Source organism: Dendrobates tinctorius, unplaced genomic scaffold (genome assembly GCF_039654945.1).
Source record: "Dendrobates tinctorius isolate UK_male_01 unplaced genomic scaffold, ASM3965494v1 ptg000045l, whole genome shotgun sequence".
In the NCBI taxonomy this organism is placed as follows: domain Eukaryota; kingdom Metazoa; phylum Chordata; class Amphibia; order Anura; family Dendrobatidae; genus Dendrobates; species Dendrobates tinctorius.
Window position 1 is genome coordinate 7,684,618 of NW_027361713.1, and position 15,686 is coordinate 7,700,303.

The following is a 15,686-nucleotide window of genomic DNA, read 5'->3' on the forward strand; positions in this document are numbered from 1 at the left end:
GACAGCAGACAGACAATCCTTGGTATTTTGAATTAGGGTAGGGGTGATGTCAGGGGAAGAAGTGTATAATTGGGTGTCATCAGCATAGAGATGATACTGGAACCCAAATCTGCTGATTGTTTGTCCAATAGGGGCAGTGTATAAAGAGAAGAGGAGGGGGCCTAGGACTGAGCCCTGCGGGACCCTGATAGTAAGGGGACGAGAAGAGGAAGAGGAGCCGGAAAAAGATACAGTGAAGGAGCGGTCAGAGAGGTAAGAGGAGAACCAGGAGAGGGCTGTGTCCTTGAGGCCTATAGAGCGGAGCATAGTGAGGAGGAGCTGGTGATCCACAGTGTCAAATGCGGCAGAGAGATCCAGGAGAATCAGCAGGGAGCAATGACCTTTCGATTTAGCTGTTATTAAATCATTAGAGACTTTAGTGAGGGCAGTTTCAGTAGAGTGTAAAGAGCGGAAACCAGATTGTAAGGGGTCGAGAAGAGAGTTATCCGAGAGATAGCGGATTAGACGGGAGTGGACCAGGCGTTCCAGGAGTTTAGAGATGAAGGGGAGGTTAGAGACAGGTTTGTAGTTAGCAGTGCAGTTCTGGTCCAGGGATGGCTTTTTAAATAAAGGGGTTATGATGGCATGTTTAAATGAGGGAAATATACCTGAAGAAAGAGAGAGGTTAAATATTTTAGTCAGGTGAGTGGTGACCACTGGTGAGAGAGACTGCAGGAGCTGTGAAGGAATAGGGTCACTGTTGCAGGTTGTAGGCCGAGCAGAAGCGAGGAGCTTGGAAACTTCTTCTTCTGAAACAGGCTCAAAGATGTCTAGTGAGCTTGAGGTGCGGCAGGGAAGGGGATCCAGGCACTGAGGGGATAGGGCTGAGATATCCTGATGGATGTGGTTGATTTTTTCTAGGAAATAAGTGGCCAGATCCTCACCGCTGAGGTTGGTGATGGGGGCCTGTACTTTAGGTTTCAGGAGGGAGTTTAAGGTTTCAAAAAGTCGTCTTGGGTTGTTGGATAGTGAGGTGATGAGGGTGGTGAAGTAGGATTGTTTGGCCAGATGAAGGGCAGAGTTATAGGTTTTGAGCATGAACTTATAGTGGATGAAGTCTTCTGCTAAGAGAGATTTTCTCCACTGCCGCTCTGCACACCTCGAGCAGCGCTGACGAAAGCGTGTTTGCGTTGTATGCCAGCTGTACTTTAGCATTACAGGATGCCATAGACCCCCATGATAGAGGCAAACAGGTGAAAAATACAAGTGAAATATACCATACCATTATACATGTGAAACAATCACTTGTACACCCATCATTCATGTTGGAGGTGGTTGCCTAGTATTGTAAATGCTCACGGCTACGGCTTGTATAGGGCGCCAGTCACACAGATGTAGTGCACAGTGTCTAGCTAACAGCCCAGCACTATGTTAGTTTCCTCTCAAACCCACCAGGGACAGGCAACCCAAGTTCCCCCATCAACCAATATCACATGCATTTTTACATCTTTTTGTCACACATTCTTTCATTTTTCTACAGGATGCATCTGGGGTTTTTAGTGTTGGCTCAGGAAACTTTGGGATGCCTGTCCCTGTAAGGTGCACTTATTGATCTACAGTTGTGGCCAAAAGTATTGACACCCCTGCAATTCTGTCAGATAATACTCAATTTCTTCCTGAAAATGATTGCAAACACAAATTCTTTGGTATTATTATCTTCATTTAATTTGTCTTAAATGAAAAAACACCAAAGAGAATGAAGCAAAAAGCAAAACATTGATCATTTCACAGAAAACTCCAAAAATGGGCCAGACAAAAGTATTGGCACCCTCAGCCTATTTCTTGGTTGCACAACCTTTAGCCAAAATAACTGCGACCAACCTCTTGCGGTAACCATCAATGAGATTCTTACAATGCTCTGCTGGAATTTTAGACCATTCTTCTTTGGCAAACTGCTCCAGGTTCCTGATATTTGAAGGGTGCCTTCTCCAAACTGCCATTTTTAGATCTCTCCACAGGTGTTCTATGGGATTCAGGTCTGGACTCATTGCTGGCCACCTTAGAAGTCTCCAGTGCTTTCTCTCAAACCATTTTCTAGTGCTTTTTGAAGTGTGTTTTGGGTCATTGTCCTGCTGGAAGACCCATGACCTCTGAGGGAGACCCAGCTTTCTCACACTGGGCCCTACATTATGCTGCAAAATTTGTTGGTAGTCTTCAGACTTCATAATGCCATGCACACGGTCAAGCAGTCCAGTGCCAGAGGCAGCAAAGCAACCCCAAAACATCAGGGAACATACGCCATGTTTGACTGTAGGGACCGTGTTCTTTTCTTTGAATGCCTCTTTTTTTCTCCTGTAAACTCTATGTTGATGCCTTTGCCCAAAAAGCTCTACTTTTGTCTCATCTTACCAGAGAACATTCTTCCAAAACGTTTTAGGCTTTTTCAGGTAAGTTTGGGCAAACTCCAGCCTGGCTTTTTTATGTCTCGGGGTAAGAAGTGGGGTCTTCCTGGGTCTCCTACCATACAGTCCCTTTTCATTCAGACGCCGACAGATAGTACGGGTTGACACTGTTGTACCCTCGGACTGCAGGGCAGCTTGAACTTGTTTGGATGTTAGTCGAGGTTCTTTATCCAACATCCGCACAATCTTGCGTTGAAATCTCTTGTCAATTTTTCTTTTCCGTCCACATCTAGGGAGATTAGCCACAGTGCCATGGGCTTTAAACTTCTTGATGACACTGCACACGGTAGACACAGGAACATTCAGGTCTTTGGAGATGGACTTGTAGCCTTGAGATTGCTCATGCTTCCTCACAATTTGGTTTCTCAAGTCCTCAAACAGTTCTTTGGTCTTCTTTCTTTTCTCTATGCTCAATGTGGTACACACAAGGACACAGGACAGAGGTTGAATCAACTTTAATCCGTGTCAACTGGCTGCAAGTGTGAATTAGTTATTGCCAACACCTGTTAGGTGCCACAGGTAAGTTACAGGTGCTGTTAATTACACAAATTAGAGAAGCATCACATGATTTTTTGAACAGTGCCAATACTTTTGTCCACCCTCTTTTTTATGTTTGGTGTGGAATTATATCCAATTTGGCTTTAGGACAATTCTTTTTGTGTTTTTTCAATTAAGACAAATTAAATGAAAATAATAATACCAAAGAATTTGTGTTTGCAATCATTTTCAGGAAGAAACTGAGTATTATCTGACAGAATTGCAGGGGTGTCAATACTTTTGGCCACAACTGTAATTCTTCCATAATCTTTGAGCTGAGATTCAAATCCCTGCACTGCATGTGTCAAAGGTCCGCAGCTGTGAAGGTGATTGGGAAAAGTCCCCGCCATTAATAATGTTATATACCAGTGACAATCTATAACAAAATGCGATGGTATTATCCTTTTTGTAAGTATTAAATTAAGAGGCTTTCAATGTTTTTAAATACCTGTATTTCTGTGTTACCCCCATCCAATAGTCTAATGGCCAATAAAATGCTTTCTTGAAAGATCTTATCATTTTTGGAACTCATTATAAGGTCAGTCACAAGTTTTGTTGCTCCCTCTCGGTCCAGCTTACATTGAATTGGAGCTATAATAGACCAATCCTGGTCCTGACCTGGCAAGAAAATTGATGGTATGATTTTAGTCCAGAATGCCATAAATAAAAAAGTGGAAACGTATGATGTTCAGGAGAAAAAGTATATTATTATTATTATTAGAAGTATAATGCTAGAAGCTTTAGTTAGTGGTCATAAAAGTGTAAACAATAGCATTTTACAGCTCAAGGGTATGAGTAAGGGTTTTACATACATTGTCTACAATGTTATTCCTGCACTAAAACTACAAGGATCTAGACAAATGCTGATTTATTAGGTAGGAGAAGTGCTCATTACCCATGGCAGAGTTATCAGTGGTCTCGCCTTTAGCACTTGTCTTCTTGCTTTGCAGGTAATTATTTAGAAGGGTTTTCCTTAGTAAATTTCCCTATAGGGACAGAAGAGAAAATCGAGTCAGACAGCGAAGGAGGAAAAGGTAAATTGCAGGATTCATTTATAAAGATATTGAGAATCTGTGTAGTAATAATGAACATGCTGAGCTGGTGAAGATGCAGGTTATCTATACACTGATAATGAACAAAATGCTCTACATAATGATGCTGAGCACCATTACATTCTTATAGCGAAGTTGATGCGCAGATTTAATTATAACACAGAATTAATCATTCTACACAAGAATCCATTCTGGTGTACAAAACATGTGCATAATGTGCTACATAGTAGTAACTGAACTATAGTTATAGTGCTAGTATTTCTATTCCTGTTCCAAAATTATGTACAATAACAAATTATATTGTGGTACCGTGTTAGCCAGAAAAATCGATGTGAAAACTTTTCTGCCCAATGATGACAAAAGTATTCTAGGAGTGATGCCTTTTTTGGCTAACCAGAAAATAATATGTTTGCAAGCTTTCAGAGCACAGAGGCTCCTTCTTCAGGCAGGATTACAAATAGATTAATAAGAAAAAAGCACAACATTTAAGGCATACTACAGGAGGACATTTATTCAGGAGGTGGGTGGTGTGATGCCTCCTAAAGATAAGCCAAGGAAATCAAATTAGGCATTTTCTTACAAATTGAGAGGCAGTTGGAATGATGTTCTTAGTTATCTGGAGTCCATCTGGTGGTGGTGTGAATTGTATCCATGTAGTGAGTCATAAATCCAGGTGTTAAATTGAGTCCTAGAACATCTTCATTAGTTTGAATTCCCAAATTTTTCTGTCATCCTTAAAATGACCTTTTAGTATAAAGACTTGTAAATCTGTCATACTGTGTCGTGGTCCAGAGAAAGTTTTCCCACAGGAGTGTCCATTTCATTCCCAATTGTGTGTCTGTGTAGACCCATCCTAGTTTGTAGTTTTTGCATGGTTTCCCCAATATAGATACCTCCAGGGCACCTCGTACATTGTATCATGTACACCACGTTGGAGGATGTACATGAAAAGGAACCCATAACCTTATAGTCCTGATTTGTGTTCGGTACACAGACTATATTTGTTGATATTATGTGGATTCAAGTTTTGCATTTTTTATTGTTACATGGGAATGTGCCAGTCACTGATGGTGATGAGAGGACATTTCTTACAAGAGTTTCCTTAAGTTAGGGTGCTGTTTATATGAGAGAAGTGGCAGTTTTGGGAATATGTCTTTCAATTTGATGTCTCTGTGGAATATGGGTTGGAGATTAGCACCAATTTTCCTTAGAATGCTCATAAGGGGGTTGAATGTGACCACAAGAGGTACCCTGTTGTTGTTCTCACTCAGTTTGTAATCCAGGAGGCTGCTTCTTGGGATCCTTGTAGACCTGTGGATCTGTTCATCTATTACCAGTGAATGGTATCCTTGTTGTAGGAATGTATTCCTCAGTGATAGCAGCTGCAGTTCCCTGTCTTTACTGTCTGAACAGATCTGAATATACCTCAGAGCTTTACTGTAGATTTACCATAAGCCATCTGAATACTAAAAGGTTACTTTAAGGATGACAAAGAAAGAAAAAAATGGGAATTCAAACTAATGAAGATGTTCAATTCTATAACACTAGGACTCAATTTAACACCAGGATTTATGACTCACTACATGAATACAATTCACACCTCCACGAGAAGGACTCCAGATAACTAAGAACATCACTCCAACTGCCTCTCCATTTGTAAGAAAATGCCTAATTTGATTTCCTTGGCTTATCTTTAGGAGTCATCACACCTCCCACCTCCTGAATAAATGTCCTACTGTAGTATCCCTTCAATGTTGTGCTTTTTTCTTATTAATCTATTTGTAATCCCGCCTGAAGGAGCCTTTGTGCTCTTAAAGCTTGCAAACATATATTATTTTCTGGTTAGCCAAAAAAGGTATCACTCCGAGAATACTTTTATCATCACTGAGCAGAAAAGTATTCACATTGATTGTTCCAAAATGACAAATGTTCAATATAAAATATAGAGCTTACTATTAGCAGCCATATCAGTAAGCCACTGTGTATAGCAACAGGCATTAAACGACTTGCGTGGCCACTAGTTAGTTGTGTACACTTAGTGTGTTTGGTCACCTGTTAGTGTGCTTGGTCACCTGTTAGTGCGCATTGTACGTAAAACAGCACATTCTTCTCAGCTAACTGGCCAAGAGTAGCCATTTGACGTCTTCCGGTAAACATACATATAGCAAATTTTTCTTAGGTCCTTCCCTCGCTCATAACTGGAATTTTGGAGTCTGTTTAGCGTGTGCTTTAAAATAACTACCGTATATACTCATGTATAAGCCGAGACTTACAGCACATTTTTTTGTGCTGAAAATGCCCCCCTCGGCTTATACACGAGTCATTGTCTCAGGGGGTCATAGAATCATAGAATCATAGAATTGTAGAGTTGGAAGGGATCTCCTGGGCCATCTGGTCCAACCCCCTGCTCAAAGCGGGGGAGGGGGAGCGGCAGGAGCCGACGGCTGTCACACCATACTCATCCACTCCTCGCGCGTTCGCTCCAAGTCCTCCCTGCATCTCTCTGTTGTCCCGGCGCCAGCAGCTCTTCTTGTGTTCAGCGGTCACGTGGTACCGCTCATTAACCCTTTCGCGCCTGAGCCTGTTTTTGCCTTCGTGACCAGGCCAATTTTTTCAATTCTGACCAGTGTCACTTTATGAGGCCATAACTCTAGAACGCTTCAACGGATCCTGCTGATTCTGACAGTGTTTTCTCATGACATATTGTACTTCAGGATAGTGGTAAAATTTCTTAGATATGAACTGCGCTTATATGTTAAAAAAATTGAAATTTGGCAAAAATTTTGAAAATTTTGCAATTTTCAAACTTTTAATTTTTATGCCCTTAAATCAGAGAGTGATATCGCACAAAATAGTTAATAAATAACATTTCTCACATGTCTACTTTACATCTGCACAATTTTGGAAACATAATTTTTTTTTTTTTGGAAGTTATAAGGGTTAAAAGTTGACCAGCGATTTCTCATTTTTACAACAAAATTTACAACACCATTTTTTTTAGGGACCACCTCATATTTGAAGTGAGTTTGGGGGGTCAATATGACAGAAAATACCCAAAAGTGACACCATTCTAAAAACTGCACCTCTCAATGTACTCAAAACCACATTCAAGAAGTTTATTAACCCTTCAGGTGCTTCACATGAATGAATGGAATGTGGAAGGAAAAAATAAACATTTAACTTTTTTTCACACACATTTTACTTCAGAACCATTTTTTTTATTTTCACAAGTGTAAAAACAGAAAATGAACCACAAATTTTTTTGTGCAATTTCTCCCAAATACACCGATACCCCGTATGTGGGGCTAAACCACTGTTTGAGCACACGGCAGAGCTCAGAAAGGAAGGAGTGCCGTTTGACTTTTTCAATGCAGAATTGGCTGGAATTGAGATAGGACGCCATGTCGCATTTGGTTTGCCCCTAATGTGCCTAAACAGTGGAAACCCCCACAAGTGACCCCATTTTGGAAACTAGACCCCTTAAAGAACTTATCTAGATGTGTCGTGAGCACTTTGAACCCCCAAGTGCTTCACAGAAGTTTATAACGTAGAGCCATGAAAATAAAAAATCATTTTTGTTCCACAAACATGATCTTTTAGCCCCCAATTTTTTATTTTCACAAGGGTAACAGGAGAAATTGGACCCCAAAAGTTGTTGTCCAATTTGTCCTGAGTACACTGGTACCCCATATGTGGAAGAAAACTACTGTTTGGGCACACGGTGGGGATCGGAAGGGAAGTAGTGACGTTTTGGAATGCAGACTTTGATGGAATGGTCTGCGGGTGTCATGTCGCGTTTGCAGAGCCCCTGATGTGCCTAAACAGTGGAAATCCTCCACAAGTGACCCCTTTTTGGAAACTAGACCCCCCCAAGGAACTTATCTAGATGTGTGGTGAGCACTTTGAACCCCCCAAGTGTTTCACTAAAGTTTATAATGTAGAGCCGTGAAAATAAAAAAATCATTTTTTTTCCACAAAAATGATCTTTTAGCTCCCAATTTTTATTTTCACAAGGGTAACAGGAGAAATTGGACCCTAAGAGTTGTTGTCCAATTTGTCCTGAGTACGCTGTTTGGGCACACGGTGGGCCTCGGAAGGGAAGTAGTGACGTTCTGGAATGCAGACTTTGATGGAATGGTCTGCGGGCGTCATATTGCATTTACAGAGCCCCTGATGTACGTAAACAGTGGAAACCCCCAATTCGAATTCCAACCCTAACCCCAACACACCCCTAACCCTAGCCCTAACCCTAGCCCTAACCCTAGCCCTAACGCTAGCCCTAACCCTAGCCCTAACCCTAGCCCTAACCCTAGCCCTAACCCTAACCCTAGCCCTAACCCTAGACATAGCCCTAGCCTGCCTGCTTTTTTTTTCTTTACTTTTTTTTTTATTTTTGTGTTTTTTATTTTTTGTATTTTTGACTCATAGTAACGCCACTTCTCCTCTGATCTCACACTGGCAGATGATCAGAGGAGAAGCAGTGTTACTATGTGACAAGATCGCTGCCCGGCACATAGTAACGCCACTTCTCCTCTGATCTCACACTGACAGATGATCAGAGGAGAAGCAGCGTTACTGTGTGACAAGATCGCTGCCTGACACAGCTGTGCCAGGCAGCGATCAACTGTGCCAGGCAGCGATCTAGTCACACTGTAACGCTGCTTCACCTCTGCTCATCTGTCAGCATGAGCTCAGAGGAGAAGTCGCGTTATAATGAGGGAGATCGCCGGGAAACAAGCAGCTTTCCCAGCGAGCTCTCTCATTGGCTGCTGTGACGCGACGTCATCAGGACCTGAACCAATCAGGTCTCGATGACGTCGGGGGTCCCAGCAGGCATTGTGCACCGGGATCCCCGCGTTATAAGGTATGAGGGGGTCCCGGGGGGCACAAAACCGCCGACAGTAGATAAACGTCGGCGCTGCACAAAGCCCAGCAAGCGCCAACGTTTATCTACTGTGGGCGGTCGCGAAGAGGTTAAAGTAATGAATATGCACGCATCTCCACTCCCATAGGCGTGGAGCACATATTCATTACGTTAATGAGCGGTACCACGTGACCGCTGAACACTGGAAGAAGCTGTCGGTGCCAGGAAAACAGAGAGATGCAGGGAGGACTTGCAGCGACTGCACCAGGAGTGGATGAGTATGACGGGGGAGCCATCCATACACGGGGGATGATGCCGAGCCATGCATGCAGCAGGGGGAGGACGGAGGAGTCATGCATGCAACAGGGGGAGGACACAGGAGCCATGCATGCAACAGAGGGAGGGCGGAGGAGCCATGCATGCAACAGGGGGAGGATGGAGGAGCCATGCATGCAATAGGGGGAGGACGGAGGAGACATGATTGCAACAGAGGGAGGACGGAGGAGCCATGCATGCAGCAGGGGGAGTGCATGCAGCAGGGGGAGGATGGAGGAGCCATGCATACAGCAGGAGGAGGACGGAGGAGCCATGCATAAAACAGGGGGAGCCACACATACCAAGACAAGGATGAGGGGACAATGCATACCCGGCTTATGCTCAAGTCAATAAGCTTACCCAGTTTTCTGAGGCAAAATTAGGTGCCTCGACTCTGGTCAGCTTATACTCGAGTATACACGGTATGCAAATAATCAGGCTTCTGACTGAGGGAAGACAGAGAGAGGCAAGCCGGCGTAAGAGGACTTTTAAGCCCCCGTCACATTAAAGGGGGATCGCTAGCGAGATCCCTGCTGAGTCACAAGTTTTGTGACGCAACAGCGATCTCGCCAGTGATCTCGCTGCATGTGACACGTATCAGCGAACGGCCCCCCGCCGGGTATCGCTGACCGTGCTCTAATATCCTGGGCCATTTTTTGATCGTTGGTCTCACGCTGGCCAGCACGCATCGCTGCGTGTGGCAGCGGGAGACCATCGATCAGAGAGGTCCCAGCGCTGTAAGCAGACACTGGAAGCTGGTATCCAAGGTAAACAGCGGGTAACTGAGTGCGCACGTCACTTAGTTACCCGCTGTGTACCCTGGATACCAGCGTGCTCGCGCTGGGAGCTGGTATCCAAGATAAACAGCGGGTAACTGAGCGCCGCGCGAGTAACTAAGCGACGCGCGCGCGCTTGTTACCCGTGTCGTCGCTGGTTCTGATCGCTGGTGAAATCTGCCTGTTTGACAGCTCACCAGCGATCATGTAGCGATACACCAGTGATCTTAACCAGGTCATATTGTTGTCGGGATCGCTGGTGCGTCACTTAGTGTGACGGGGGATTTAGGTCTTGCAATTGTCCTCCGGGAAATTAAACTTGCAAATAGCTATTTATCACTTATCTAGTTGTGATTGTATGAAAGTCCATCTGGATACATTTCTAATGGTTTCAAAGCTCTGCAGATATTCAACATGATTCAGACTTTCTGAGTAGTTTCATTTCATGATTAATTTCTTTCGTTTGCTGCAAGTCTTCAGTATGGGCTATGCGAGGCCTCTGACGTAACAATTAAAAAATGAGCGTTTTCCTGCAGTAATTGTGTAGATTCATATGTGTATAAAGAATGGTTCTATATTAAAAATGTCCCAACCAAAGCTTTATTGCCTGTAAGAGTTACAAGACAGTTCCTCAATTGCTAATTTTATTCATACTGTTGTTATTCCTTAGGCTCCAAAACTGCTCTAAAATAAAATTATAGCCAAATAAAAATGTTCAGTTGTACAAAGAAAAAGTTCAATGTACTTTTCAAATGGGTTTGATGTAAAATATTAAGTGAAAGCAAGGGTTTAAGGGCTCATGCAGACATTCTTAATTTGATATTCGGAATACGATGGAGCCTGTTGCTATGTTTTTAAATGGTAGTGTGCACGCTCGCACTGAAATACATTACCATCATATATTCCAATTACTGCGGGGTGCATGATGCTCTAAGACTTCCCAAAGTATTTAACGACTTCACTCTTATATTCCCCTACAATATTGATTGATGGAACATATACAGGTGCTTCTCACAAAATTAGAATATCATCCAAAAATTAGTTTACTTCAGTTCTTCAATACAAAAAGTGAAACTCTTATATTACATAGTCATTACAAACAGAGTGATCTATTTCAAGTACTTACAGTGGGGAAAAAAAGTATTTAGTCAGTCAGCAATAGTGCAAGTTCCACCACTTAAAAAGATGAGAGGCGTCTGTAATTTACATCATAGGTAGACCTCAACTATGGGAGACAAACTGAGAAAAAAAAATCCAGAAAATCACATTGTCTGTTTTTTTTCATTTTATTTGCATATTATGGTGGAAAATAAGTATTTGGTCTGAAACAAGCAATCAAGATTTCTGGCTCTCACAGACCTGTAACTTCTTCGTTAAGAGTCTCCTCTTTCCTCCACTCATTACCTGTAGTAATGGCACCTGTTTAAACTTGTTATCAGTATAAAAAGACACCTGTGCACACCCTCAAACAGTCTGACTCCAAACTCCACTATGGTGAAGACCAAAGAGCTGTCAAAGGACACCAGAAACAAAATTGTAGCCCTGCACCAGGCTGGGAAGACTGAATCTGCAATAGCCAACCAGCTTGGAGTGAAGAAATCAACTATGGGAGCAATAATTAGAAAATGGAAGACATACAAGACCACTGATAATCTCCCTCGATCTGGTGCTCCATGCAAAATCCCACCCCGTGGGGTCAGAATGATCACAAGAACGGTGAGCAAAAAGCCCAGAACCACGCGGGGGGACCTAGTGAATGAACTGCAGAGAGCTGGGACCAATGTAACAAGGCCTACCATAAGTAACACACTACGCCACCATGGACTCAGATCCTGCAGTGCCAGACGTGTCCCACTGCTTAAGCCTGTACATGTCCGGGCCCGTTTGAAGTTTGCTAGAGAGCATTTGGATGATCCAGAGGAGTTTTGGGAGAATGTCCTATGGTCTGATGAAACCAAACTGGAACTGTTTGGTAGAAACACAACTTGTCGTGTTTGGAGGAAAAAGAATACTGAGTTGCATCCATCAAACACCATACCTACTGTAAAGCATGGTGGTGGAAACATCATGCTTTGGGGCTGTTTCTCTGCAAAGGGGCCAGGACGACTGATCCGGGTACATGAAAGAATGAATGGGGCCATGTATCATGAGATTTTGAGTGCAAACCTCCTTCCATCAGCAAGGGCATTGAAGATGAAACGTGGCTGGGTCTTTCAACATGACAATAATCCAAAGCACACCGCCAGGGCAACGAAGGAGTGGCTTCGTAAGAAGCATTTCAAAGTCCTGGAGTGGCCTAGCCAGTCTCCAGATCTCAACCCTATAGAAAACCTTTGGAGGGAGTTGAAAGTCCGTGTTGCCAAGCGAAAAGCCAAAAACATCACTGCTCTAGAGGAGATCTGCATGGAGGAATGGGCCAACATACCAACAACAGTGTGTGGCAACCTTGTGAAGACTTACAGAAAACGTTTGACCTCTGTCATTGCCAACAAAGGATATATCACAAAGTATTGAGATGAAATTTTGTTTCTGACCAAATACTTATTTTCCACCATAATATGCAAATAAAATGAAAAAAAAACAGACAATGTGATTTTCTGGATTTTTTTTTCTCAGTTTGTCTCCCATAGTTGAGGTCTACCTATGATGTAAATTACAGACGCCTCTCATCTTTTTAAGTGGTGGAACTTGCACTATTGCTGACTGACTAAATACTTTTTTTCCCCACTGTATTTCTGTTAATGTTGATGATTATGGCTTACAGTCAATGAAATCCCAAAAGTCATCTCAGTAAATTAGAATACTTTATAACACCAGCTTTAAAAATAATTTTAAACTTCAAAATGCTGGCCTACAGAAATCTATGTTCAGTAAATGCACTTAATACTTGGTCGGGACTCCTTTTGCATCAATACGGCGTGGCACGGAGGTGATCAGCCTGTGGCACTGCTGAGGTGTTATGGAAGCCCAGGTTGCTTTGATAGCAGCCTTCAGCTCGTCTGCATTGTTGGGTCTGGTGTCTCTCATCTTCCTCTTGACAATACCCAATAGATTTTCTATGGTGATAAGGTCAGGGGAGTGTGCTGGCCAATCAAGCACAGTGATATTGTTGCCTAAACCAGGTATTGGTCCTTTTGGCAGTGTGGACAGTTGCCAAGTCCTGCTGCAGAATTAAATATCCATCTCCAAAAAGCTTGTCAGCAGAGGGAAGCATGAAGAGCTCTAGTTAGATGGTTATGCTGACTTTGGTCTTAATAAAACGTAGTGGCCCTACACCAGCAAATGACATGGCTCCCCAAACCATCACTGATTGTGGAAACTTCACACTAGACCTCAAGCAGCTTGGATTGTGTGACTCTCCACTCTTCCTCCAGACTCTGGGACCTTGATTTCCAAATGAAATGCAAAATTTACTTTCCTCTGAAAACAACACTTTGGACCACTGAGGAACAGTCTAGTTTTTTTTCTACTTGGCCAATGTAAGACGCTTCTGGCATTGTCTATTGGTCATGAGTGGCTTGACACAAGGAATGCGACAATTGTAGCCCATGTCCTGGATACATCTGTGTGTGGTGGCTCTTGAAGCAACTAATCCAGCAGCAGTCCACTCCTTGTGAATCTCCTCCGAAATTTTTGAATGGCCTTTTCTTAACAATCCTTTCAAAGGCTGTGGTTATCCCGGTTGCTTGTGCACCTTTTTCTACCACACTTTTTCCTTCCACTCAACTTTCCATTAAAATGCTTGGATACAGCACTCCGTGAACAGCCAGTTTCTTTAGCAATGACCTTTTGTGGCTTACCCTCCTTGTGAAGTGTGTCAATGACTACCTTCTGGACATGTGTCAAGTCAGCAGTTGTCTCCATGATTGTACAATCTACTCAACCAGACTAAGTGACCTTTTTAAACTCTTAAGGTACTGTCACACTAAGCGATATCGCTAGCAATATCGCTATAACTTGTGACGTTATAGCGATATTGCTAGCGATATCGCTGTGTCTGATACTTACCTACGACCCGCTCCCCCGCTGGTTATCGCTGATCGCGCGAGAACGTTCAGGACCGCTTCTCGTCGTCAGCTTCCTGCAGCGCTTTCTGTGGAGAGACGAGCGACACGTGGACGCGGGCGGGAGGACGCAGGATCGCCTAGTGTGACAGGTAAGTAGCGACCCCTGTCCCTAGCGATGTCGCTGGTGAGATCTGCCCGCATGGTAGCTCACTAGCGACCACTTAGCGATGTACCAGCGATCCTGACCGCGTCATATACATCGCTAAGTGTGACAGTACCTTTAGGAAGCCTTTGCAGGTGTTTTTTGTTATTCTAATTTACTGATTTACTGAGACAATGACTTCTGGGTTATCAGTGGCTGTAAGCCATAATATCAACATTAATAGAAAGAAACACCTGAAATAGATCACTGTTTGTAATGACTCTATACAAAGTCCCATGGCTTCCTGTACCAACTGTATGCAGACGACACTCAGATCTACCTCTCTGGCCCAGATGTCACCTCTCTGCTGTCCAGAATCCCGGCGTGTCTATCAGCCATAGCCTCCTTTTTCATCTCTCACTTCCTAAAACTCAATGTAGACAAAACTGAACTCATTATCTTTCCTCCATCTCACGAATCTTCCCTTCCCGATTATCTATTATGGTAAACGGCATCATGCTCTCTCCCACACCTGAAATCCGCTGCCTCGGAGTAACTCTCGACTCTGCCCTGTCCTTCAAACCACAAGTCCAAACTCTCGCCACCTCCTGTCGCCTCCAACTGAAAAATATTTCCAGAATCCGTCCCTTCCTCAGCCCTCAATCTACTAAAACTTTTGTACATGCCCTCATCATCTCCCGCCTTGACTACTGCAACACTTTCCTCTGTGGCCTCCCTGCTAACTCTTGCATCACTCTAGCCTGTCCTCAACTCTGCTGCCCGACTAATCCACCTCTCTCCTCGCTACTAACCTGTCTCTCCTCTTTGCAAATCCCTCCACTGGCTCCCAATTCACCAATGAATCCAGTTCAAACTACTAACACTGACCTACAAAGCCATCCACAACCTATCCTCTCCCTATAACTCTGAACTAATCTCCCAATATCTTCCCTCACGTAATCTTTAATCCTCTCAAGACCTCCTACTCTCCTCCACACTTATTCGTTCCTCACACAACCGCCTCCAAGATTTCTACCGAATATCTCCTATCCTCTGGAATTCCATGCCTCAACACGTCCGGTTATCCACCACCCTCGGATCCTGAAAACCCATCTTTTCAGGAAAGCCTACAGCCTGCAATAAATGTATTTCACAATACAAACCACACTAAAATATCAGAGAAAGCAAGTACTAGTTCTAGTTCGAATGTTAGATGGTTTTGGAGTGTCCCAGAATCTTTCACCTGCGAGCATACAGGTTCCTCGCACGGTGCATGTGGAATTATACTGGTGAGCTACACCATTTTTATTTTGTTAGTTCTACTTACCCGGTCCTCATAGTTATTTTTCTTCACTAACATTTGCTGTAAAGTCCGTAAAACTTTTATGCACAGCTTCTCTTCACTAGACATAAGATTTTTGGTGTGCTGAATAAGTCTGAAAAAGTTAGAAAACAGAACTAAAGAAAAAAATACAAGCAACATGTATATATTTAAAAAAATACAACATATGTACCAATGTTGAATCTGTAAAATCAGCCCATCAAACACTAC

The 15,686-nt window shown here is 43.2% G+C and overlaps 1 protein-coding gene across 1 annotated transcript in view; it reads right to left on the bottom strand.

The window, feature by feature from the left end:
* The window catches only part of ITPR3 (inositol 1,4,5-trisphosphate receptor type 3), a 580,258-nt gene that overhangs the window by 191,198 nt on the left and 373,374 nt on the right, over positions 1–15,686 (bottom strand). Inside the window, exons 37-39 of the mRNA XM_073575604.1 lie at positions 15,462–15,570; positions 3,874–3,964; positions 3,427–3,596 (exon numbers count right to left, since the gene is read on the bottom strand). Of these exons, the coding sequence (XP_073431705.1) occupies positions 3,427–3,596; positions 3,874–3,964; positions 15,462–15,570 (370 nt within the window). The remainder of the gene's footprint in view (positions 1–3,426; positions 3,597–3,873; positions 3,965–15,461; positions 15,571–15,686) is intronic.